Source organism: Pristis pectinata, chromosome 3 (genome assembly GCF_009764475.1).
Source record: "Pristis pectinata isolate sPriPec2 chromosome 3, sPriPec2.1.pri, whole genome shotgun sequence".
NCBI lineage: Eukaryota > Metazoa > Chordata > Chondrichthyes > Rhinopristiformes > Pristidae > Pristis > Pristis pectinata.
Window position 1 is genome coordinate 53,335,297 of NC_067407.1, and position 25,974 is coordinate 53,361,270.

The 25,974-nt window shown below is 38.9% G+C and overlaps 1 protein-coding gene across 1 annotated transcript in view; it reads right to left on the bottom strand.

Moving 5' to 3' along the window:
- The window catches only part of cdc73 (cell division cycle 73, Paf1/RNA polymerase II complex component, homolog (S. cerevisiae)), a 229,812-nt gene that overhangs the window by 190,508 nt on the left and 13,330 nt on the right, over nucleotides 1–25,974 (bottom strand). The window contains 6 exon segments of the mRNA XM_052011073.1: nucleotides 2,793–3,009; nucleotides 6,769–6,857; nucleotides 10,017–10,069; nucleotides 10,183–10,245; nucleotides 11,846–11,915; nucleotides 15,377–15,482. Coding sequence (XP_051867033.1) covers nucleotides 2,793–3,009; nucleotides 6,769–6,857; nucleotides 10,017–10,069; nucleotides 10,183–10,245; nucleotides 11,846–11,915; nucleotides 15,377–15,482 — 598 coding nt within the window.

Consider the following 25,974-nt stretch of genomic DNA (forward strand, 5'->3'; position numbering starts at 1 on the left):
CAAATCACATTTGTGGGTGCATCCATTACCAGAAATAAAAATTGAGCTCAATTAGTACAATACCGAGTGAGCACTACATTTAAAAGTGTCTTCTTTCGAATGAGACCTTAAATTGAGACTCCGTCAACGTCCCAGGCAAAAGGAGATTTAAGGGTACCATGTCAAAGAGTAATCCTGTTGTTCTAGACAATGACTATTGTTTAATCAACATTACCAAAAATTAAATTACCTGATAATTCCCACATTATAGGTGTTTCCCATGATAGGGGTTTAACATATGCAAATTGGATCTTGAATTTCCACTTTGATTACACTTAAGTACTTCATTAATTGTAGGATATCGAGAGTGAGAAAGGAACTAAATTTTTGTGTATGTTGCTCCAGATGTCCAACATCTGCAGTCTTTCTTGGCTCCAGGGAACTAAATAGACATCTTTTTTAAACATATGCATACTTTAAAATAAATCCTTAACTATTGTATGAGATTTGATTTGTATCATGTCAAGCAAATTCAGTGCAAAAAGCAAATGAAATTGTAATACTACAAAAAGAAACACAGCTCTGATGCATTTAATTCACATGCATGTACAATCTTCTATGACATCTGCCAAAACCATTCAATTTGTGTGACTGTTATAGCAGTTTAAAACTGACAAGGCTACAAACCTAAATTAAACTTTCTTGTCCCTCTTAAGAATAATACCCAAATCCATCCATCTGTACCATTGTACATGGCCTTTTTCCACGTAATAAATGCCTTCAACTCCATTAATCAAGAGATTATAGAGAATCCCTCTCAAGTTAGTCTATCCTCAGATATTTATTCCAACTCTTCATCTGCTGAATGATATGCAAGTCATGATCCTAACCAACGGGTCTGCCACAGACTCAAGCCCAGTGCAGACTGGAGTCAATCAATGCCATATCAAGACATCAATCCTCCTCTCAGCCTCTCATTTCATTACTATTCATTTTGTAGATTAACAGTAAACCATTCAACATTTGTCACCTTTATTCCTGAACCAAAGTCACCCCAGCTTTTGTCATCGATTTACAGATAGACAACACTCGCAAATGTGACATAAAGCACTGAGCTCCAAATCATTGCTGATTCCCTCACTGAAGCATAAAAGATCGGCCTTATACAAAATATGGAAGACAAAAGGTCCAATCTGCCAAGCTGCCCCCTAGTGCATAATGTTTCTCTCCCAAACCAAGATCTACAATAAGATGAAAAAGAGGATGACTTTCCAAATCTTGTGGCTACCTCTCAGTGAAGGCAGATTATCAATGATTAAGTTGAGAAACTGAGAAAAACTGTAATTGAAAATCAAGACCTCAAGCATTTCGTCAAGCTCATGGTCTATTGGCCAGCAGTGAGCTGCATCTCCTGTATGCTTTGGAAACATGGACAGTCTACAGTAGGTACCTCAAAGCACCGGAGATGTAAAACCAATGTTGTATCCACAAAATCCTCCAAATTAATTCACAAGATAGGCAAACCAATCTCAGCATCCCCTCCCAGATTAGCATACCCAGCAAAACTCTAATCACACTTAACTACCTCCGGTGGCAGGACACATCAATCTGGTCCAGTCTCCAACAGGGCAAAAGATTTCCAGAACAAAAACAAAACATTCCAAGTGCGTTCTCAAAATCTCATTGAAAAAAACAAACAACCTCACCAGCTCATGGGACTCTCTCAGCCATAACAGTTTAAAATTGAGAATCAAAAACACAGAAGGACAGGACCACCCTGCAGTTGTGCACAAACAGCATAAGTAGCACAACATCCCAAACAATCCACCTGCCTTCCCCAACAGACTCTACTCACATTAACCGAGGCAGAGTTTGCAAACCTGTATAGAACTCTTCAGCCATCTCAGAATCTACAGAAATAGAGCAAGTCATTCACAACCCCAAGGTACTACCTACGAGGAAAGAGTACCTAACAACACGGCATCAGTATCTAGGAGAGAAATGGAATAATGTATGGGACTACAAGAACAAACAGCAATTTATATTCTTGAATACAGATCAAAAACAGATAATATTAACTTCAGTAAACATGTCGATCCTAGCTTTTGATTATATTGAAGTACAAACATGATACAAAAAGTATTAAGAAACACAGGTAATCTACTAAATATTGGCTAAAAACTAGAAACCTTCCTTTGTCCCAGAAATCACAAATTTCATTGCTTGATTTCCGAGTTCTATTGCTATTTATAAACTTCAGCAAAAAAAAACAGGACTTTTGATGCCAAATTCTAAATTTTAGGAATGGAAAGCAAAATAGAACAGATATGTAGCTTTAACCTCATAATTCTGATCTTGTTTGCTTTACAAGAATTTATTCAAAAATTACTATTTTAAATAATGTCACTTTTTTTTTAAAAAAACTACAGAAGTTAATGCTTCTACATTCATTGTTGTAAAAGAGTAAGTTAATACATGAATGTCAGCTGTAAGTGAACTAACATATTACAAGTTTGGCTTCAGTTTAAAAGCAAAATTGGAAAAAAATTAAACTTAACTAACCAAATTACTCCAGAGACAGTCTTATTCATTCCTGTAGCGTGCTGCCTTACAAAATCAAACCAAGATAGATATCACCCTCAATCTAAAAGCACCAAATCTTTCGGGAGCAAGTTCCAGAAGTATCAACAACTCCTCAGTACAAAGAGGCAATCAGCTAACTCAGAAGAAATTGGGAATCAAACATGTGTTGTGATCTTTGTAACCTCATTATAACAAAACACAATCATATGGTTTCATTCACTTAAACTCACCTTGCCAGTGCTTTGGAGAATGGTAGTTCTTGTTCGCCATACTCTCTCTCTACTGACAATATCTCTGGTTACGTCTACTTCAGAATCTACAAAACTTCTCTGTTTCAAAGCTGCAATGTCATCATCCAGATCTGTCTTAATAGTGGACCGTTTTTTTGCCATGATCTTGGCTTTAATAGCAGCAATCTTTTCCACAGACATTGCCTCTGACAATGACCTAGAAGCACAAAAAAAACAAAGCTAAATAAAAATTCCTATGTTTTTAATATAAATCTATAATTCACATGAATAAACCGATTTGAAAATTGAATCATTATATTTTGTTACAGAATAGAAAATATTAATGAGAGATCTCATTTTAGGGTCAGCACTAAATAAACTTCTGTGAGTATGTTCTTCAAATAAGGACAAGCATACTGGAATTTGTATAATACTATTTATGCATTTAGAGCGTCAAAAGGACTTCAGTATAACATTCTGAAGTGCAACACCTGTTATTCTGCAGACAGGTAAAAATGTGTATGCATAAAGATCCCCAAAACACCAATGGGAAGTGATTGTTTAATTTGCTTTTGATGTGTTGAATGAGAAAATTTGGTCAAAACATGAAAAAAAATTGTGCACTTTTTGGGACTGTACCACCAGATCCCTTGCCTTAACAGGTAATGCTGCCTTGGTTTAACAACCATTCTGAAAGAAGACACCAACAATAGTTGATATATTGATGAAGCCTTCTGTTATGTGTTCCAGTTTTAATGTAGTGAGTAAATCTAAATTCTTTCTTAAAAGTTAAGTTGTCACCAATGATCCAGCCAAATATTTTAGGAACATATCATATGCCCAATTTTACAGTTTCACATGGTCCTGCCAAAAAATATAAATCTTAGGACAATGTTCAAGATAGATGAAAGGTTACTGACAGGGAATATTAATTCTATTTCTCTTTTAATAGATGTTGCCTGTCCTGCTGAATCACACCATGTTTTTATTTCAGAGTGCTAGCATCCATAATATTTTGCTTTTGTGATCTCAGTTTTGCAATATACCAGATTTTTGCTCACGTACATAATCAGAACAAAAGTAGGGAAAGTGAATAATCAAGAGCAAGTTAATAAGTATAACACAGATCTGATGGAAGAGAGAATTCTGTAATGCTCCTGGGAAATTAATGGGTCCACCAAGAATGAGGTCTCTCCTGCAAGACTTCCCCAAAACTGAATATGTGAGCAATAATACTTGGACGACCAATAGGAAAAACGACCAAAACACTGGTTCTGATTGTTATGGGTTATTTTCCCACATGTAATATATTAAGAGCTGGAAGAGGCCACTCAGTCCCTTGAGCATGTGCCAACATTCAATAAAGACCATGGCTAATCTCAACAACACATTCCCACTGACACCCAGTAACCTTTGCCCTTGCATATCAAGAATTCATCAAGTTCTGCCCCAAAATATCCAAAGACTCTGCTTCCATTGCCCTTTGAGGAAAAGAATTCCAGAAATTCACTAATCTCAAACAGACAAAATATTTCACCTCACTTCTGTCTTAAATGGGTGACCCTTTTCCTTTTTTAAATAGTGACCCCCTTTTTCTGGATTGCCCCACAAGAGGAGACACTCTCTCCACATCCACCTTGTCAAGACCTCTCAGGATCTGATACATTTCAATCAAGTTGTTTCTCACTCTTCTAAACTCCAGTGTACACCAACCTACCTAGATTTGTATCCACTGGAGTTTAGAAGCATAAGAAGCAACTTTCCTCATAAGATCTAGTAGGCCTTCTCTGAACTACCTCCAAAGTATTAACATCCTTTCTTAAATAAGACCAAAATTTGTGCACAGTATGCCAAATGTGCTCTCACCAATGCTCTGTATAACTGAGGCATAGTTTCCTCACTTTTATATTCAATTCCCCAGCAACAGGCAAACATATTCTGCCAGCTTTCCTAACTATTTGCTCTGCCCACCTACTAACATTTTGCGAATCATGCACAAAGACACCCACTGCACCTCAGAGCTGCAGGCTCTTTGCTGGTTGGTAAGTAACAAGGATAGAGCTAATAAACAAGGCAGTCGACATCTAATGAACAGCAGTGCCTGATAGATCAATGTATGGAAAGACTTACCACATGACACACATAGTTCCTAAAATGTATTATCACTAATGCACAAAGTAGACACAAAATTGTCTTGGCAATTGGAGAAAGAGGGTGATGGTAAAGGGTTGTTTTTGTGATTAGATGCCTGTGACTAGTGGTGTTTCACAGGAATCAGTGCTGGGACCTTTGCTGTTTGTAATATACAGGACTGATGTGACGTAGGTGGCATTATCACTAAGTTTGCAGATGACATGAAGATTGGTGGAGTTGTTGACAATGTGGAAGGTAGTCTTTGGCCACAGGGTGACACAGAGGGACCTTGGTGTGCAAATCCAAAGATTCTTGAAGGTGGCAGTGCAGGTAGATAACATGGTTAAGAAAGCATACGAGATAACAATTGGAGCATTGAATACAAGAGCATGGGGTGGGGGCAGGGGTTATGCTACAACTTTATGAAACATTGATTAGACCTCAGTATTGCATGCAGTTCTGCTCACCGCATTATAAGAAGAATGTGATAGGCTGGAGAGGGTACAGAGGAGATTCACCAAGCTGTTGCCTGAAATGTAGCATTTTAGTTGTGAAGAGACACTGGACAGGCTAGCTCTGTTTTCTCTGTAGCAGAGGAGGTCATCAATGAGATTTATAAAATTATGAGGGGTATAAATCAGAGATGAATAAAACTAGAGGACATAGATTTAGAGGGCAAGAGATTTAAAGGGGAACTTCGCAACTTGCCACAGTGAATTTTGGACTTAACTAGTCACAGTGAAGCTCCAATAATCTGGCATCTTTGGGACTTCAGTGGTGCCAGACCAGCAGGTAATCTGACCATTATATATTCCTCTTATTAATATCCCAAAAACTTTGGCTTCACTTTTTATTTCAAACATGTTACACCGTGGTATAATAAATTTTCGAGTGAACCAGGAGAGTTTAAGAGGAGCACTAGATCACAGCCCCAATAGTTTAAAGGAAGTATAGGGAACTGGGCCCAAGAGAGCTTAAAGGAAACATGAGAAGAGAAGCAAATTTTTAACCATCTTAAATTTGAATTTGTCAAGTGCTAAAAATCTGCGTAGCATTTCTGCAGTACAAATTTTATACGTTGTCTAATTTAAATGCTTCAATTAATAGCCCATCTGTTCTTCACCAGAGCAAAAATTTTTAACCATTCCTAATTTAACAAATTCTGAGCCAAAATATAAACAGACCTACTAGAGAAGAGGCTAAAGTATATCAGGAGCAAGAGCAAGATCAGGGAGAGTAGTTCCCCCTCGGGACCAAAGGGGCAATATGTGCATGGAACCAGAGTGTGTGGGTTCCTTCCTTCTCAGACATGTCCAATTTAAATGATTTACAAAGATGAAAGAAACATGGGATTTTATTCCATCCAGATGGGATTATGGAAGAGCGGCAAAGCTAAAATTAACAGGACACGTTTCTAGAAACGGAAAATTCTGTCTCAGTCTGAAACTCACCTTCATCAATTGCAAATAACTGTTTTTTTTTCATTTTACTGTAACATTTCTATTGACTGAAAAATGTTTGAGATTCAATTTACCTAGATAAGACATTTATCAGTCACATGTACATCGAAACACAGTAAAATGCGTCTTTTTGCGTTACTGAGAACGTGCTGGGGGCAACCCGCAAGTGGCCCCATCTGCCAGCACCAACATAGCACGCCCACAGCTCCTAACCTGTACTTCTTTGGAATGTGGGAGGAAACCCAAGCATCCAGAGGAAACCCATGCAGACATGGGGAGAACGTACAAACTCCTTACAGTCAGCGGTGGAATTGAACCAGGATCGCTGGCGCCGTAATAGTGTTATGCTAACCGCTACACTACCGTGCCGCCAGCTACACTACCTGATCTGCTCTGTCTGTACAATGCCTTCTTTGTGGCCTTCCAATCGAGCTGCCAAACGCTCTTTGTCAAGTCGCACACGTTCTTCATCCTAATTAAAATAAACCATCTTAATTTTTATAAATCACCACTGCTTAATCATTATGACGTATACAAGGCAAAATACTAGTCACAATCCAATGCATGCCAAGAACTAACCATAAATGATCTGAAACAATTCAGATTATTTCAAATGATTTACATGGAAAAACTTAAGAGTTACCCATCTTTGATGCCCAAACAGTAAACACAGCTCAGATTTGGGCATTACAAGCTAGAAAGTTTTCCAGTCTTTGCACTATTTTAATCTCCATTTTTGTGTAACATTAGCTCCCTCACATGGTAAAATGGATCTGATGACAAATGCATTCTCTTAATTTTTTTATATCTGCTTTAAAGCAAAGGCTTTCACCCATCCTCTGTACAATATAGATTTAAAGTTGCTCTAAAGAAAGTTGCTCATATCCTGCTCCAGGACTATTCCTGATGCAGGGTTTCGATCCGAAACGTGGACAATTCCTTTCACCCCCACAGATACTGCTCAATCAGCTGAGTTCCTCCAGCAAATTGTTTGTTGCTCCATGGTAGGTCCCGTTTATTCCATTCCAAACACATTTACATACTGTCATTTCCTCTCTTCAAAGCATTGAGGTTCATATCACTTCAGAGAGTCATAGAGCAACACAGCACAGATACAGGCCCTTCAGCCCGACACATCCACGGTGACCATGGTGCCCACCCATTCAGTCCCAACTTCCTGCATTTGGCCCATATCCCTCTCAGCCCCACCCCTCCATGTACCTATCCAAGTACTTCTTAAAGGATACTATTGTACCTGCCTCAACCACTTCCTCTGGCAGCTCATTCCATATACTCACCACCCTTTGCGTGAAAAAGTTGTCAAGACCATTTAAATCATTCCCCTCTCACCCTACATCTATGCCCCCCAGTTTTGGGCTCCTCTACCCTGGAGAAAAGACTGCTACCATCCACCTTATCTATGCCCCTCATGATTTTATAAACCTCTATAAGATCACCCCTTATTCTCCTACGTTCCGAGGAATAAAGACCTAGCCTGGCCAACCTCTCATTATAACTCAGGCCCTCTAGTCCTGGCAACATCCTCGTAAATCTTTTCTGCACTCTTTCCAGTTTAACCATGTCTTTCCTATAATAGGGTAACCACAGTACTCCAAGTGCAGCCTCACCAATGACTCTACAACTGCAACATAGCGTCCCAACTCCTATACTCAATACCTTGACTGATGAAGGCCAGCTTGTTAAACGCCTTTTTCACCAGCCTGCCTACCTGTGACACCACTTTCAATGAACTATGCACTTGTACTCCCAGGTCCCTGTGTTTCATTACACCTACTAATGCCCTACCATTCATAGTAAAAATCCTACGCTGGTTTGACTTTCCAAAATGCATCACCTTACACTTAACTGTATTGAAATCCATTTGCCACTCCTCGACCCACTTCCCTAATTGATCAAGATCCCCCTCTAATCTATGATAACCTTCTTCACTATCAACAACACCTAATTTAGTGTCATCTGCAAACTTACTGATCAAGCCATGTGCATTCACATCCAAATCATCTGTATAAATAACAAATGACAAGGGTCCCAACACTGACTTCTGCAGCACACCACTAGTCACCAGCCTCCATTCAGAGAAAAAACCTTCAACTGCCACCCTCTGCTTCTTACTTCCGAGTCAATTTTGAATTCATCTAACTAGCTCTCTGGGAATTCCATGAGACCTTTCCTTCGAGACCAGCCTACCATGCTGGACCTCGTCGAAGGCCTTGCTAAAGTCCAAACAGGCAACATCCACTGCCCTACCCTCATCCATCATTTTGGTTACCTCTTCAAAAAAACTCAAAAAGGTTCGTCAAGCATGACTTTCCACACACAAAGCCATGCTGACCCCTTGCAATCAGACTTTGTCTATCCAAACGCTGGTAGATCCAGTCCCTCAGAATTCCCTCCAGTAACTTCCTCACTACTGATGTCAAGCTGACAAGCCTGTAGTTCCCTGGCTTGTCCTTGCTAACTTTCTTAAACAACGGAACAACATTCACCACCTTCCAGTCTTCGAGAACTTTATCAGTGGCTAACAATGAAGCAAAAATCTCTGCAAGGGCCTCCGTAATTTCTCCTCCAGCCTCCTATAAAGTCATAGGAGGCACTCGGTTAGGCACTGGGGATTTATCCACCTTAATGTGCTGTAACGCTACAAATACCTGCTCCCTGTAAACATTGAGGAGAAATATTCATTAAAAATCCCACCACCGTTATAATCACTGATTTCAAATACTTCTCTCACCAAATGTCCATCAGACCTCCAACTTTGCCTGTTGTTCATTCTTTCCCAGACCAATCCTATCTCAAATGAGCACTGCAAACTAAGCTATAGCCCTTACAGATCTTTTCATGTGCCAATGCCTCTCCATCAAAAAGATCTTTAAAATTATTTCATTCCAAACAAGTTTTTGTCACCATTCTTAACTGTGACACCTCAACTCAGTTTGTACAATTTTACATTTTTTCTCCAATGGAAAACACCCCTGAATGTTTCAGATATTAAATGACCTATATAAATAAAAAGAATTTACAAGGTATTAAATGCAAAACAAGCATAAATAAAAAGCTACAAATTGATAAACGAGTCATTATCCACACACAAACTGCAAGCTCATCTATCAACTTGCATTTCTTATTAATGGATGAGTCACAAATACCTTATTTTTCCTCATGTTAATACCATTTATAAGCCCAATATAAATCCACATACTCCTACAAAACCTCATTAATACAGAACAGTAATTTCTTACATTCTCAGTATTAAAGAGAATTGTCAGGTTAACAAAGCCAAAAAAGACAACATTAATTATTCTAACCATCAAGTCTGATGGATACAAACTTTTGCTTAGGCCATTCTTGCAGAATAGATGGAAATGTCAGTCCAGGGACCAAGAGCACAATGATGGGCCTCACTCAGCATTCAATGGATGAAGAGTGGGAGAAAGCAGAAACACTATTAACAGAATGCACGGCATGAAGTTTAAGAACTTAGGAAACTAAACCTTGCACAGAAGTGATCTTGCCACTAGAAGTGTACCATCATCATTAATTTCTCCAAGCAATAATGCTTACATTGCCCCTACTATATTTAAACAAATCAGAAACCGTATAAACTTGTTACCTCTATTCTGGGTTTCTTTAATTCTGATGATATTTCTTCAGCTGCCCTTTTAACTGTTGGTTCACAAACACAAGTAAAACAGACAAAATATAAATTGTAGTGCTGATGTTTTGAGAAGCATTATTCCAAAAATTTCCAGAAGTTCATTAAAATAAATCATAACTACCTTGCGTCGATCGCTGCAAACCAATTTCTAGAGGGGCACTTCTGTCTATGCTTGCAGATGTTGCTGGGAAAATAAATCAAAATTAAAAGCAGGAAAAAAATCTGCAACTGCAAACACAGGTTAGAAAATGCATTTCGTAGTAAGGTTATTCAAAAGAAGCCTGGGAACCAACATAAATGTTATTTTGCAGCAACACAACCTGAAAAATTTAATCACCCAATTGTGACAAAAGACAGTTACAAACAGAATTATGAAATGATATGGGAATTAAACTGTTTTGATATTAAATTAACAAGAGTGCACAAAATTCATATTTCTCCTTTCTACCCACTTTTAAATGTCAACATAAGAAACCAATTCAGTATCTTTAATATACGTAGCAACTTTTTTCAGTTTCATTCTCATAACATTTAGATTTTTACTGGAGTACTTTCAATAATACGATGGTATAAGAACTCCACACAGAGAACCATATCCATTCTCATGATTTGAATCTGATACTATCAATTCAATATCCAATTCTTTCCCATCATCATATCCTCATTATTTTAAATTTCAAACAAGCAGAACTAAGGAACATTTTTGCAAATTAAAAATCATAGGAGTACAGAGGAACAAAAGCAACAACTTAGCTATCAATAGTAAACTGGTTTTAAGATTACACATCACACAATCTATGTCGAGAGCCAGGGCAGAACATTTAACTATTCTTGACTAAGTCATCAAGGCTCCAGTTGATGCAAAGACATGTCAAAGCTTCTGATTTTTGATAAGCAGTTCTCCATAAATTATCTTTAAATTTTGAAAACCAAAGGTAGTGGTTAAAGATGTTAATTTGCCAAAGGAAGGCAAAGTATAGCACACTAAAGTCATGTCTCAGAGAAATAAATAAGAAATTTTGATTTTAAACAGAGTAGTACTGTGTCTAATCCAAAAGAGAGCACAAATAAGAAGGAATAAGTTCCCCAAAGAAACCCATTGAATGATCCCAGGGCAGGTGTAGCAAAGGATCATAAAATATTAAAGAAGATATCTGCCATAGAGGAAGGCATGTCAGAAACCACTGCATCCTGATATTTAAAAGAAATTTGGTTCCCAGATTTTGACTGCAGTGAATAAGCACTGGTTTGGAATCCTATGGGATACCTGAATCACCAAGTCACAGAATGCCATGAACCAGCTGGTGGTGAATGTGGATTAGTACAGATAAGCAATTGATAGCATGGACATGGCGAGTCAAAGGGGCTGTTTGACTTTGCGATGTCTTTCAAAAGGTGTAATTTTTAGGTAAGGATTCCTTCACCTAAAATCACAAACAGAAACTTTGCAAGGGGAAGAAATATTTTAACATGTGCTGGTGAAATAAATGAGGATCAATAAAATGGTTTCTAGGTTTAGGGTGAAAGGTGAAATATATAAGGGAGCCTGAGGGAAAACTTCTTCACTCAGTGATGCAAGGTTGGAATGAACTGCCAGATGGTAGACGTAGGTTCAACTGTAACATTTAAGTTTGGATAGGTACTTGGATGGGAGGGGTTTGGAGGAATATGGTCCGGGTGTAGGTAGATGGGACTAGGCAGAAGATCAGTTCAGAATGGACTAGATGGGCTGAAGAACATGTTTCTGTGCTGTTGTATTCTGTGACTCTATGACACATACTTACATGTTTCACCATTTAAGTAGCTAAGTAAATCCTTTCTGTCCGGTCTTCGGACCACAGGAATATTCTCTGTCTAAAAATTGGAACATAGCAATCGTTACTTAAAAATAAATGATAAATCTCACTGCTTTTCAAAATAAATTTTGTCCCTTTTTCTCCTCTACAAACACTTCATTCCCAAAGCGTAGGATCTGAAAACACTGTTTGCTATACAAAATAATTGCAGGTTCTTCCCACAACTCTTACTTAGTTCCTTTCTCTCAGTTCAATAGCTATGCACCTGAGGAAAGTTATGTATTTGATGCTATTACACCATGTTGCACATGTAACTTAGGGAAGATAATATATGCAACCTCCTGACAAATTAGTAATTAATGAAGGAGTAGAACTCACAATTAATTCAAGCTAGAAAACAGTATTAGAGTAAGTAATGGTACTAAAGACAGAAGATTCTGAGGAACTAATGGTTTTCATCCTTGGGCCTTAACGGAAATTGAGGAAACTGCTGACCCCATAATCTTCCAAATCTGCTGATCCAGAAATTGTACATTCAAATTGGATACAACTGCATACTTAAGAAAGCTAATAGAGAAAGCCCAAAAACCCTACAGACTTGTTACCTCAGCATCCATTGTAGTTAAATTAATGGAATCTATAACTAAAGAAGAGTGACTGAGAAAATAACCTTCTCTGAGAGAGTCAATTTAGACTTGCAATGGGTAAATCACATCGAAAAAACTAATTGAATTTTTCAGTTTGTAACTGAAGGATGGGGGACATCCACAGATTTCATTTGCATGGACTTTCAAAAAGCATTCAATAAACTTCACATAAGACACTTGGGAAAATCAAAGTCGTAGTCTATACTGACTGTTTAAAAACTCCATATCCTATTCACATACCCCATTACATCTCCCAAAACTCCCTTGCCTCAGCTAATATGCTGCTGATAATTTCATTCATACCCATTTATCTACAGACTTTAAGAAGATGAGTGCCTATATGAAGGAACATGCTTTGGCTCAGTTTGAGGTCACTTGCAAGTATTAAGTAGGAAACTATAAAGTGCGCATTATATCTTTGTTTACGTACATCTACCCTCCAGTGCATTTTAAGGTGAAGACAAGATTTTTTTCCCTCAAAATTCTGAATGGAAGATTTCTAATGCATTCCTGAAAAATACTGAAAAACATGAGCACGTCTGACATTTTTGGAGGTGGGGGGAGGGTCACATTGGCTAATAAAGGATGCACTTTGCATTTTATTATAATTTAGTTAACAAGGGCATCATTTACTGACTACTTCTAAATTCCCTTTCCAATGGTAATGAACTTAAACTACTGGAGTCATTGTAGTAGGGCCATTGCCACAATGTTGCTAAATAAAGAGTCAGGGTTAAAACCAACTTGGAGAGGAACTTGTACTTGGCAGGATTCCCACATTGCCCTTATTCTTCAGCAAGGTCACATTTTCTGAAAATGGTTTTGAAACTTTGGTCAGCTGAGGCACTGCATCTTGTAGTTCACAAGATCACAAGACAAGGAAGCAGAAGCAGGCCATTCGGCCCACCGAGTCTGCTCCAAGGAAAAGGGAAAAAAGAAATGAGAAATGGGGAATGGAGGGGGGAAACAAAAAAAACCTATTCTAATCCCAATTTCTGGCCTTATCCCCATATTCCTTGCTACCCTGACTATTTAGATATCTATCTCCTCCTTGAACACCCCCACTGATCTGGCCTCCACTGCTGTACGTGGCAAGGAGTTCCACAAATTCACCACCCTCTGGCTAAAGAAATTTCTCCTCATCTCTGTTTTGAAACTGTACCCTCTAATTCTAAGATTGTGCCCTCTGGTCCTGGACTCACCCACCAAGGGAAACAGCCTAGCCACATCTACTCTGTCCTTTCCTATCAACATTTTAAATGTCGCTATGAGGTCCCCTCTCATTCTTCTGTACTCCAGTGAGTACAGTCCAAGAGCCGACTAACGCTCATCGTACGTAAGCCCTTTCATTCCTGGAATCATCCTCGTAAATCTCCTCTGGCCAGGTGGTCTACTGCATCAACTATTTTCTTATGTTCCTGACGTGCCCTGTAGATGGTAGGAAGTCTGTGGGTAATCAGGAAGTAACTCGCACACTGAAGGATTCCCAGGCCAAATCTACTCTTGCAGCCACAGCATCTATGCGACTGGTCCTGTTAAATTTCTCACCAGCAGTAACATTCAGGATGTTGCTGGTGAAGGAGTTGCTAGTGGTGATGCTGTTGAATGCCATTGGAAAGTTCCTCTTACTTTACAATTGTATGTTATTAAATGTTACTTACCACCTATCAGCACAAGCCTCAGTGGCATTCAGGTCTTGCTCCAAGTGAGCATTGACCATTTCACTACCTGAAGGATAGCAAATGGATCTGAATACTATGGAATTAACAGCAAACATTCCCACTTACAAAAGAGAAAATGTCACTGATGAAGCAGCTGAAAATGGTTGAGCTTAAAATCACCGAGGTTTGCTTGCAGCAATCTTTCTTTGGATACATTAGGAAGGTTCCTAGTTCAACGTCTGATTTGTATTGAGTGAGAAGCCACAGAGCAGAATGATAGGTATACTGGATTCAGCATTATATGGTTTGGATAGAGAATTAAATCAGGCTTTCCATCCCTGCTAAGGATGAACATGTATGAATAGATTTATTAACTTCCACCATAATTCTTTGTTTTTCTCTGAATGTTCCTTTTCACTGTACCTCTTCTCCAGCCTCAAAGAAAAATGTCAAAAAAAAATTCTACAGAGCCACCAACATTTTCACAATGCAGATTAGATCACAAGATCACAAGACAGGGAGCAGGAGGAGGCCATTTGGCCCATCGAGTCTGCTCCAAAGAAAAGGGAAAAAAGAAAAGAAATGAGAAATTGGGGGGGGGGGGCAAAAAAAAAAACAAATGAAATGATCAGCAATAATAAAGGAAAGGGATGAATTTTCACTAACTGCATCTTTTAAACAAAAACAAATCGATTTTCACAAATTAAATAGAACTGATTTTACAACAGCACTAATCCCAGGGTAAACTTAACACCAAATTAGAGAAAAGGCAACTTTAGCCTCCTCTTCTCATATCATTTTTCCTCATTCTATCTCATCATGTCATGTCTTTTTCACACTTTCATTCAGCTTTCAACACAGTAAACTGTTTTTGTGTTGGATATGATTCCTCATTGTGTCAGGCGTGAAAGCTAAAACAGAGTGCTGCATGGCAGGATAATAGTTTACATTTTTCAAATAAGATGATACAGATACAAGCAGGTCTTATTTGCTCCATTATACAAATGTAAGTAAAACTTTGGAAGTGTGGTTGAATTCATTTAATTACTTTTTAGCAGCATACAACTATGTGCTTCTTCATTTTTCCGTATTTCCTTTGTCAATAGATCCCCTTGATAATGTCTTGCTATGAATCTACCATTACATGAACTCTTCAGGTTTAGCATTTTCATTCAAACGTTTTAAGTATATAACAAATAAAGAATACTTACTGCAGCACGCCGCACATACACAGGATGAGAGAGATGAACATTGTTAAGCAGGAATAATATGGAATCCAAAGTATAATACTCCCTTGGCTGACCTTCCTTCCCCGTCCTACAGGAAAAACAAAAAATGAAATCAGTGAAAAGATAAAATAAAAATTACATGCATCATAGAGTAACAATGCTTCAGCCATTTTAAAACTTGCGCTTTTATATAAAGATGCTAATATTCAAATACACGACTCCAGTGATCCACACAAATTCCAGGAAGTAACTGCAACCTATGAGAGCAAAGACAACAAATTAAAAAGCAACTGGCTTCTAAGAAAATGCTTTTGTCATTCTCCCAGAATTATTAATTCTTCCAAAGTCATGGACACTTGCAATATAGAATACTCATATGATATTGGTGCAGGTATCAATTGAAGCATGTTGCTAGAGGTTTTAAGAGTAGGCAAAAAAAAATTATGATACACAAATAAACCTTTTACTGTTTGATTCATATTGCTACTCAATAGTACAAGCTTAATAACCAGGCAGATCTACGTAGCATCAGCAATATTTAGTCTTCTGAAAGTTTGTGCCAAGTAACTTTATTTAAAAAAGTCAACCTCTGCCACTTTGATTAACACAGACAAAGACACAAAAATAATGAAGATATTGGGACAAGTAACCAAACACTTGATTAAAGAAACAAGTGTAAGCAGTATCTGCAAGAAATCTGCAAGGGTGTTGGGGGAGGCGATTCCTCAAAGGAAGTAGGTGATCCAAAGGGGCTAGAAATGCACAGATAATTGCAAGCTGAAAGAGGTTACAGAGGAAATGAAGCAAAAGAGGGAACTCAGAATGGGAATTTTAAAATGAGGCATTAGTGAACAGAAAGCCAGTGAGTCAACCAGTGACATCATAATGATGAAAGAGAACGTGTTGCTCTGTTTCTCTATGTCCTGCTTCAAACAAATATTTTCGGCAAGATGCAAGAATTAAGCCAATGCCTTCGTTAGTTCAAATCCAACACAGGGCACAGGAACAGGAACCCATATAATACTTTACCTCTCCAGCAGAAATCAACCATCAGTAAAGGGAAATGTTGCCTGGATTGGAGAACTTTAGTTATAAGGAAAAATTGGAAAGGCTAGGCTTGTTTTTCTTAGTGGAAGAGGCCGAGGGGATGATGTTATATAATATTATGAGGGGCACAGATAGGGCAGATAGTCAGCGGGGTGTCAAAAACAAGAGAACATTGGTAGGGAAGAGATTTAAGGGAGATCTAAGTGGAAAGCTTTTCACAGAGCGATTTATATCTGGAACACACTGCTAGAAGTGGTGGAGGAGGCAGTTACAATCACAATATTCAATAGGCATTCAGACAGGCATTTGAATAGGTCAGGCAGAGGATACTGGCCTAATGCAGGCAAATAGGATTAGTATCGATAGGCACATTAGTCATCATGGACATGGAGGGCTGAGGGACCTGCTTCTGTACTATATGACTCTATGACCATGACAAACAAATGAAAATATTACCAGAAAATAAGGTAGAATGAAAATGTCAAATCTCTGAACAGGAGGGGCATGGCATCCTCAGAAAACGAACTCTGTCTTATATCCAAGAATACCACAACAGCTGATCTGATAATACATCTGTATTTTTTTAAATCACCATCAGTTCCAAGTTAAACGGCTCAGTTAACTGTCTTTAGGGACTACAACCATTTAGCTTTTGTCCAACACTAAGTAAATCTGACAAAAAAAGACAATCTAGTACATTCTAAGTTCATGTTTGTAGCTAACATACAACATTTATTAAGATTTCCTCTTAAATACTTCTTAAAACTCAATGTACTAAAAAGGCAAAAATGATTTTTCATTACACATTAATGCAACTGTAAATTGAAGGAGCCTGGCCAAAGAAGGATGTTAGAAAATAGTTTGGAATATATAAGAAATTCCAAAAGTATATTAATAATTAGTTCACTTAATCACATTGCTTGTCCAGTGTGGTTAATAAGCCAAAGCTAGTTAGATTCCTTGCCTTTGCTTATGTTAGCAAAGTTATTTTCTTCCTCTATTAATGAAAAATATACATTAAAACATTTTACACTTCATGAAATAAACATGGTAAACTACACCATTTGTAACTGCACTAATTCCTCCAAGCTGGTAACCCTGCACTGCAGTCAGTAATGAAAATGCTAAATGGCCAAATTTTCCACCAATTACTTTGTGACCAACTACTCACTGTGGGTATAAAATCTATTTGAATTGATATTGCATCCTTAATGTGATAAAACTGAAATCCTTTGTAATCTAAGTTAGAATTGGTGGCTTAGAGCAGATAAAGTAGAAAGATTAAATAGAGCTATTCATAACAGAAGAAAGAACAGAAGTAGGAATAGGCCATCCAGCCCTTCAATCCCCTCCATTTATTTTTGCTTTCTAAATCTGCCTTTTAATAGCTTCCTCTACTCTTAGGGATGTAATCTTATTTTTGAGAGCTAAATATTTAAATTTCAATTTTGATCTAATTCCTTTTCCAGATCGAGATCCAACTTAATAAACAAAGCCCAATTTCCTTTACTGCAACATAGCTGATATAAAATTTTTCTTTAAAATTTATTCTGCTGCTACACTGTTTTATTTGGTAGATCTTTCTTCTATTTAATCAAAAGGTCTTCTCTGCTCTCACTAGAATTTCATCTGCCATCAAACTTAATGTATATGGAGTAACTTCATATGGAGCAAGGCCTCTAAGCATGCAAACCCATCATGCATTTGTACATACTCAGAGGGCAAGCTCCAAGAGATCATCAACACCTTCAATGAAGCACAAGGGAGAATGAACTTTATACTCAATATGTGCGAGACAAAGCTCCTTGGCCCTGCAGCACTGCTTTCCAATAATAAAGGTTCAAGGTTTATGGCTAGACCTTGAACAACAAGGATCAATTCCCACATCTTGGGAGCCACTCTCAAAGAAAACAGACCAATGACGAAATTCACCACTGTCCTCAATGCACCAGTATAGCCATTGTTTGATTGAGAAAAGGGGCATTTGAAGATCAAGACCTCAGACCTGGCACAAATTGCATGGTCCATTGGGCAGCAATGATCCCTGCCTTCATACATGATTCTGAGACCTGGCCTGCAACAGCAGACATTTCTAGGGACTGGAAAAATACTACCAAAGTTGTCTCTACATAATCCTCCAGATTCAAAGTGAACTAATGCCACTGTCCTTTCCCCCAGACCAACATCCCTAGGATTAAAGCTCCAAGTACACTCTATCAACTATATTAAACAGGCCAAATCATTCACATCCTCCAAACTAGTCTTCCAAAACAGACACCTGATTCTGAGCTCTCATGAGAAGTGTTTAGCAGGCAAAGAAAATGATTCAAGTATGTGTTCAAAGCCTTAAGAAATGCAACATTCTCACCAACTTCTGGGAATCTCTGGCCCATGGCCGCTCAAAATGGAGAAGACTATTTGGGAACTTCAAGGCCATACATTTAGAGCACACACAAGTCCTCCCTCACAAATTACCCACCTAACCCGTCAGCCACGACCTATTCCCTTGTGAAAGCACCTGTGGTTCCCACACTAGCATCACCAGCCACGTCAGATCCTTAAAAGAAAAATAGAATGGACATAAATCCAGAGGGACTGCCCAACATATTTTCTCCCATACATTTCTAATACACATTATCCTAAGATAAATCATTTAGCAATCTGTACTAATGAAGATACAAGTGAAATGCATATTGGGGGATGGAAGAAGAGAGGTCATGAGCAAGCCCAGCATTTATTACCCCATCAATAAATGCCATTGACAAGGCAAGCCAACTTCCTGAATGGCTACAGTCAATAGAACCTAGAACACTACAGCACAGTACAGGCCCTTTGACCCACAATGTTGTGCCGACATTATATCCTGCTCTAAGATCTATCTAACCCTTCCCTCGCACATAGCCCCCTATTTTTCTATCATTCATGTGTCTAAGAGTCTCTTAAATGTACCTAATGTATCTGCCCCCGCGACCTCTGCAGGCAGTGCGTTCCATGCACCCACCACTCTGTGTAAAAATCTTACCCCTGACATCCCCCTTATACCTTCCTCTAATCGCCTTAAAATTATGTCCCCTCATGTTAGCCATTGTCACACTGGGAAAAATTCTCTGTCCACACGATCCATGCCTCTTATCATCTTGTACACCTCTCATCCTCCTCCTCTCCAAAGAAAAAAGCCCGAGCTCGCTCAACCTATCCTCATAAGACATGCTCTACAATCCAGGCAACATCCTGGTAAATCTCTTCTGCACCCCCTCTAAAGTTTCCATATCCTTCCTATAATGAGGCGACCAGAAAGGAACACAATACTCCAAGTGTGCTCTGACCAGAGTTCTATAGAGCTGCAACATCACCTCGCAGCTTTTGAACTCAATACCCCGACTAATGAAGGCCAACACTCCATACGCCTTCCTAACAACCCTATCGACCTGCGTGGCAATCTTGAGGGATCTATGGATGTGGACCCCAAGATCCCTTTGTTCCTCCACACTGCTAAGAGTCCTGACATTAACCTTGTATTCTGCCTTCAAATTCGATATCCCGAAGTGTATCAATTCACAACTCCATCTGCTACTTCTCAGCCCAAGTCTGTATTTTATCAATATCCTGTTGTAATCTACAGCAACCTTCTACACTATCCACAACACCACCAACCTTTGTATCATCGGCAAACTACTAACCCACCCTTCCACATCCTCATCCAAATCATTTATTTAAAAAAAAAATCACAAAAATCAGAACAGATCCCTGCGGAACACCACTGGTCACCAACCTCCAGGCAGAATATGCTCCATCTACCACTACCCTCTGTCTTCTATGGGTGAGCCAGTTCTGAATCCACACAGCCAAGTTTCCCTGGATCCCATGCCTCCTGACTTTCTGAATGAGCCTTCCATGAGGAAGCTTATCAAGTGCCTTACTAAAATCCATGTACACCACATCCACTGCTCTACCTTCATCAATGTGCTTTGTCACATCCTCAAAGAGTTCAATCAGGCTTGTGAGGCACAACCTGCCCCTCACAAAGCCATGCTGACTGTCTCTAATCAGCCTATGCTTCTCTAAATGCCCCAAAATCCTGTCTCTGAGAATCTTCTCCAGTAATTTGCCCACCACTAAAGTAAGACTCACTGGTCTGTAATTCCCAGGGTTATCCCTACTCCCTTTGTTAAACAAAGGAACATTTTCCACCCTCCACCCATCTGGCATTACTCCTGTGGCCAGTGAGGATGCAAAGATCGTCGCCAAAGGCGCAGCAATCTCTTCCCTAGCTTCCCATAATAATCTTGGATCTATCCCATCTGACCCCGGTGACTTAGCTATCCTAATGTTTTTCAATAGTTCGAGCACATCCTCTTTCCTCATGTCAACATGCCCTAGCATATCAGCCTTTCGTACACCATCCTCACAAACGTCAAGGTCTCTCTCTCTCTGTGAACATTGAAGTATTCATTAAGGACCTCCCCTACCTCTTCCAACTCCAGGCACTTGTTTCGTCTTTTATCCCTGATCAGTCCTACCCTCACTCCAGTCATCCTCTTATTCTTCACATACGTGTAGAACGCCTTGGGGTTTTCCTTGATCCTACTCACCAAGGACCTCTCATACCCCCTTCTAGCTCTCCTAAGTCCAGTCTTAAGCTCCCTCCTGGCTACCTGGCAACTCTCCAGAGCCTTGTCTGATCCATGATTTCTAAACCTCAGGTAAGCTTCAGGTAAATTCTGTTCTGAATTTAGTCCCAGTGCTATAGGGTGGAGAGTTCCAAGATTTAGACCAAGAACCAAAGAAAGAGGAATGATAGGTTTCAAAATCAGGATGGCAAAAGACTTGTAGAGCCTTCATAGGGTGGTACTCCCATGTACCTACTTTTCTTGCCCCTTATGGCAAGAAAGATTTTGGATTTAGGAGGTACTGTCAGAGTAGCCTTAGCAGGTAACTTCAGTGTGTTTTATTGATAGTACATACTGCTGCCATCATGCAATGTGCTGCAGTTACTCTCCAAGATGATGCTAACTGCACCTCCCAAACCTGCGACCTCTGCCATGTAGAAGAACAAGGGCTTTGGGTACATGGAAACACCCCTTAAGCCCTCCAAGTCGCACACCATTCCATTTAGAATCACAACGCCATTCCTTTTTCATATCTAGGTCAAAGTCCTTGAACTTCCTCCCCAAAAGTACTGTGTAAGTACCTGCACCAGACAGACAGAGGCAGTTCAAGCCAGCAGCTCACTACCACATTCTCAAATGCAATTAAAGATAGCCAACAAATGCCAGCCTTGTCAGCAATACACAGCTCCAAAAAAAACTAATCTTTTGAGTTCTACCATGAGTATCTATCTATACCACTTACAGATTCATAAAGTTATACAGCATAGAAACAGGCCGTTTGGCCCAACTAATCTAGGATGGTTGATATGCCCATCGACACAAATCCAATTTACATATGTTTGGCTTATATCCCTCTGAAACTTTGTTATCCATTTATCTGTCCAAGTACTTATCTTATTGGTCATTAAAATGCAATGGAGAGTGTGACATGATTAAAAGGCATTCAATTGTTTCCCAGGTCTGAGGTTGTTTAAATGGAATCAGGATATAAATAATACTGTAAAAGCCAAGACAAAATACATACAAACAAAATCCAAAGTCAACTGAGGAAAAAAAAATTAGCTGAGTGTATTTTAAGTCTCCAGTACAAACTGGCAGGATAGCAAAATGAAAGAGACTGTAAAGAAAACAAAGTACAAATAATGTTGTAATTAAAGCCATGGAAAAAAAAACAAAAAGCACCACCAAATGATATTGCTGATACACAAGCTAAACTGAAGCTTGTGCTGACAATCAATGCTGCTTATTCCAAGCTATAATCTATTTGTCCAGACATTCACCATCCATAAAAAAATTCACATATTTTAAATGGATTATATAGGCTTATACAATACTGATGAAATTGACACTAATGCATGTTTGAGTACGCATCATCAGAACAAAGTTAAGCTCTACATTTTTTTGGCACAAGATACCCTCTCCCTCGATGGTGCGTACCATGAATAATGGCACAAATTTGTGGTACAGTAAGTCGCGAGTGTAAATTCATCAGAAGCAACAAGAAATGTGAAGGACAATGTGTGCAAAATTTCAAAAAGAAATGCATTATTGTGCTTCTGGATGGAACAAACTGCATTTCCTCGCATTTGCCACCAAATCCCAAACTTACGTTACTAGCAGTTTACTGACTTCACTCTTTTGGAGGATTCCTCAGAGTTCAATGGCCAAGCACAAATTTGTGATAGTTCCCTAACATTCATGCTAAAGAATTCACTGAAAGAACCTGTGCCAAGTAACGTTTCCTCCACTAATTTCAAAAAAGGCAACTTCCAGAGACCAAGTGAGTATTTCTAAGTGAGTTTACTTCAATGACTTTGAGTGCTTACCTTTTTGTTTTACCAATTTTAAGTTTTTCATTAATTGATTAGCTTCTAATAATTTTGTTTTTTTTAAGGTTTCTGAACACAAGGAATGGAGTCTCTCGAAGGCTTTAATGGTGGTTAAATTAAGCTTACGTAGCTGTCAAATATTTTGTGTAGTTTATTCTTTTCAATATATGTGATCAAAGCAAATCGATACAATTACAATAAAAGTCCAAAATTCAATTTTCTGATTGTTCAGAAATCCCAGTGGTCTGACACATTCAGTGGCCTGACACATTCAGTGGCATGCAAAAGTTTGGGCACCCCGGTCAAAATTTCTGTTACTGTGAATAGCTAAGCGAATAAAAGATGACCTGATTTCCAAAAGGCATAAAGTTAAAGATGACACATTTCTTTAATATTTTAAGCAAGATTACTTTTTTTTATTTCCATCTTTTACAGTTTCAAAATAACAAAAAAGGAAAAGGGCCCGAAGCAAAAGTTTGGGTACTCTGCATGGTCAGTACTTAGTAACACCCCCTTTGGCAAGTATCACAGCTTGTAAACACTTTCTGTAACCAGCTAAGAGTCTTTCAATTCTTGTTTGGGGGATTTTTGCCCCTTCTTGCTTGCAAAAGGCTTCCAGTTCTGTGAGATGCTTGGGCCGTCTTGCATGCAGTGCTCCTTTGAGGTCTATCCACAGATTTTCGATGATGTTTAGGTCGGGGGACTGTGAGGGCCGTGGCAAAACCTTCAGCTTGTGCCTCTTGAGGTAGCCAATTGTGGATTTTGACGTGAGTTTAGGATCATTATCCTGTTGTAGAAGCCATCCTCTTCATCTTCAGCTTTTTTTTTACAGACGGTGTGATGTTTCCTTCCAGAATTTGCTGGTATTTAATTGAATTCATTCTTCCCTCTACCAGTGAAATGTTCCCTGTGCCACTGGCTGCAACACTAGCCCAAAGCATGATCGATCCACCCCTGTGCTTAACAGTTGGAGAGGTGTTCTTTTCATGACATTCTGCACCCTTTTTTCTCCAAACATACCTTTGCTCATTGCAGCCAGTAAGTTCTATTTTAACTTCATCAGTCCACAGGACTTCTTTCCAAAATGCATCAGGCTTGTTTAGATGTTCCTTTGCAAACTTCTGACACTGAATTTTGTGGTAAGGACGCAGGAAAGGTTTTCTTCTGATGACTCTTCCACGAAGGTCATTTTTGTGCAGGTATCGCTGCACAGTAGAACAGTGCACCACCACTCCAGAGTCTGCTAAATCTTCCTGAAGGTCTTTTGCAGTCAAACAGGGGTTTTGATGTGCCTTTCTAGCAATCCTATGAGCAGTTCTCTCGGAAAGTTTTCTTGGTCTTCCAGACCTCAACTTGACCTCCACCATTCCTGTTGACTGCCATTTCTTAATTACATTATGAACTGAGGAAAAGGCTACCTGAAAACCCTTTGCTATCTTCTTATACCCTTCTCCTGCTTTGTGGGCATCTTTTTATTTTAATTTTCAGAGTGCTAGGCAGCTGCTTAAGAGGATCCCATGGCTGCTGGTTGTTGGGACAAGGTTTGAGGAGTCAGGGTGTTTATAAAGCTTTGAAATTTGCATCATCTGGCCTTTCCTAATGATGACTGTGAACAAGCCATAGTCCTAACAAGCTAATGAAGGTCTGAGACCTTGGTAAAAGTTATCTGAAAGCTCAAATCTCTTGGGATGCCCAAACTTTTGCATGGTTCTGCTTTCCTAAAATTGTACAAAACAAAAATAATACACTAATCTTGCTTAAACTGTTGAAAAGAATGTTTCATCTTTAACTTTATGACTTTTGGAGATCAGTTCATCTTCTACTCACTTAACTATTCACAGTAACAGAAATTTTGACCAGGGGTGCCCAAGCTTTTGCATGACACTGTATGCCTCATCGTGGTCCCTTTTCCCTCACTATCTTGAAATTCACCAGCCCTGCATTTCCCATGCTCTCTTTAAGCTCACCAGTGCCTCATTTCCCATGCTCCCTTTAAATACACTTCGTTCACAGGAAACTATTATGCTACTCTAACATGTTACAAAAAAAAATGAATTTAAAGTGTGCTGGGGTATTAATAGAAATAATATCCAAAGGTCCAGAAAACCTACTCATCTGGACCCACCAAAGTCCTGAGTGCATCAAATTATTTAAGTTTTACTGTACTTGATTGGTACATAGTTCTATCAAAAACAATGACTTCCAATGTGCAATTAAAGCTGACATCCTCTGTGCTAGATGGTCTTCACAAGCTATTCAAAAGTGAATCCGAAATCTGGCACCCAAATGAAACACACATATTGAGCAACAGCACATTCAAGGATTTGGTAAGAGCAAAATAATTTCAATTAGAGCACATCATATGGTATCCAAAAGTGCATTAATACATTGCATAAATAAACACACCATCCAATATCCCGCCAAGTCTCACACATACTAAATGAATGAATCACTAGAAAATGGTGTTAGCGATGCAAAGTAAGGAGAGAACATTTGTTTGAGAATGCTTCCTTTTCCATCCACCCAATGTTGCAGACTGACATCTCTAATGCATTTCTTGCTCCAGTGAAGTGCAATCCCCAGTCTTTCAGCAAGTTTAAACTGTTCAATAATTTCTTTGAGCATGAATACTGTCCATAATGAGGATTCTTTTTGTATCACTGAACAGGATCATTTCCAGTAATGCCTCTCAGTATTATCTGAGTTGCTCTGACCCAGCACTCAAACATTTTAGACTGAAATTATTCAGGCCCTTGCTGTAGCAAACCAGATAATAATCGATGAAGACCTAACAACGTGGAAAAAAATCTTACCCATGCATAGCTACAAATCCACAAAGTTTAGGTGTAAAACATGATAAAGCTCCAGTGTCTATACCACTTGCCAACAATGTCAAAGGAAATATTCAACCTCACATCTTATGTGCAGACCATGGGAAAACCGTTCACATTTAACAGATGCACAGTATACAAATTCAGAGACCCAAAGCACTTACCAAACAATTCACCACCTGCAGAACTTTGTTTGTACTGAAATGTAACCGCTGAACAAGTTATAACTATGGCAAAATCAATTAAAGCTCTGAAGTTCAAAC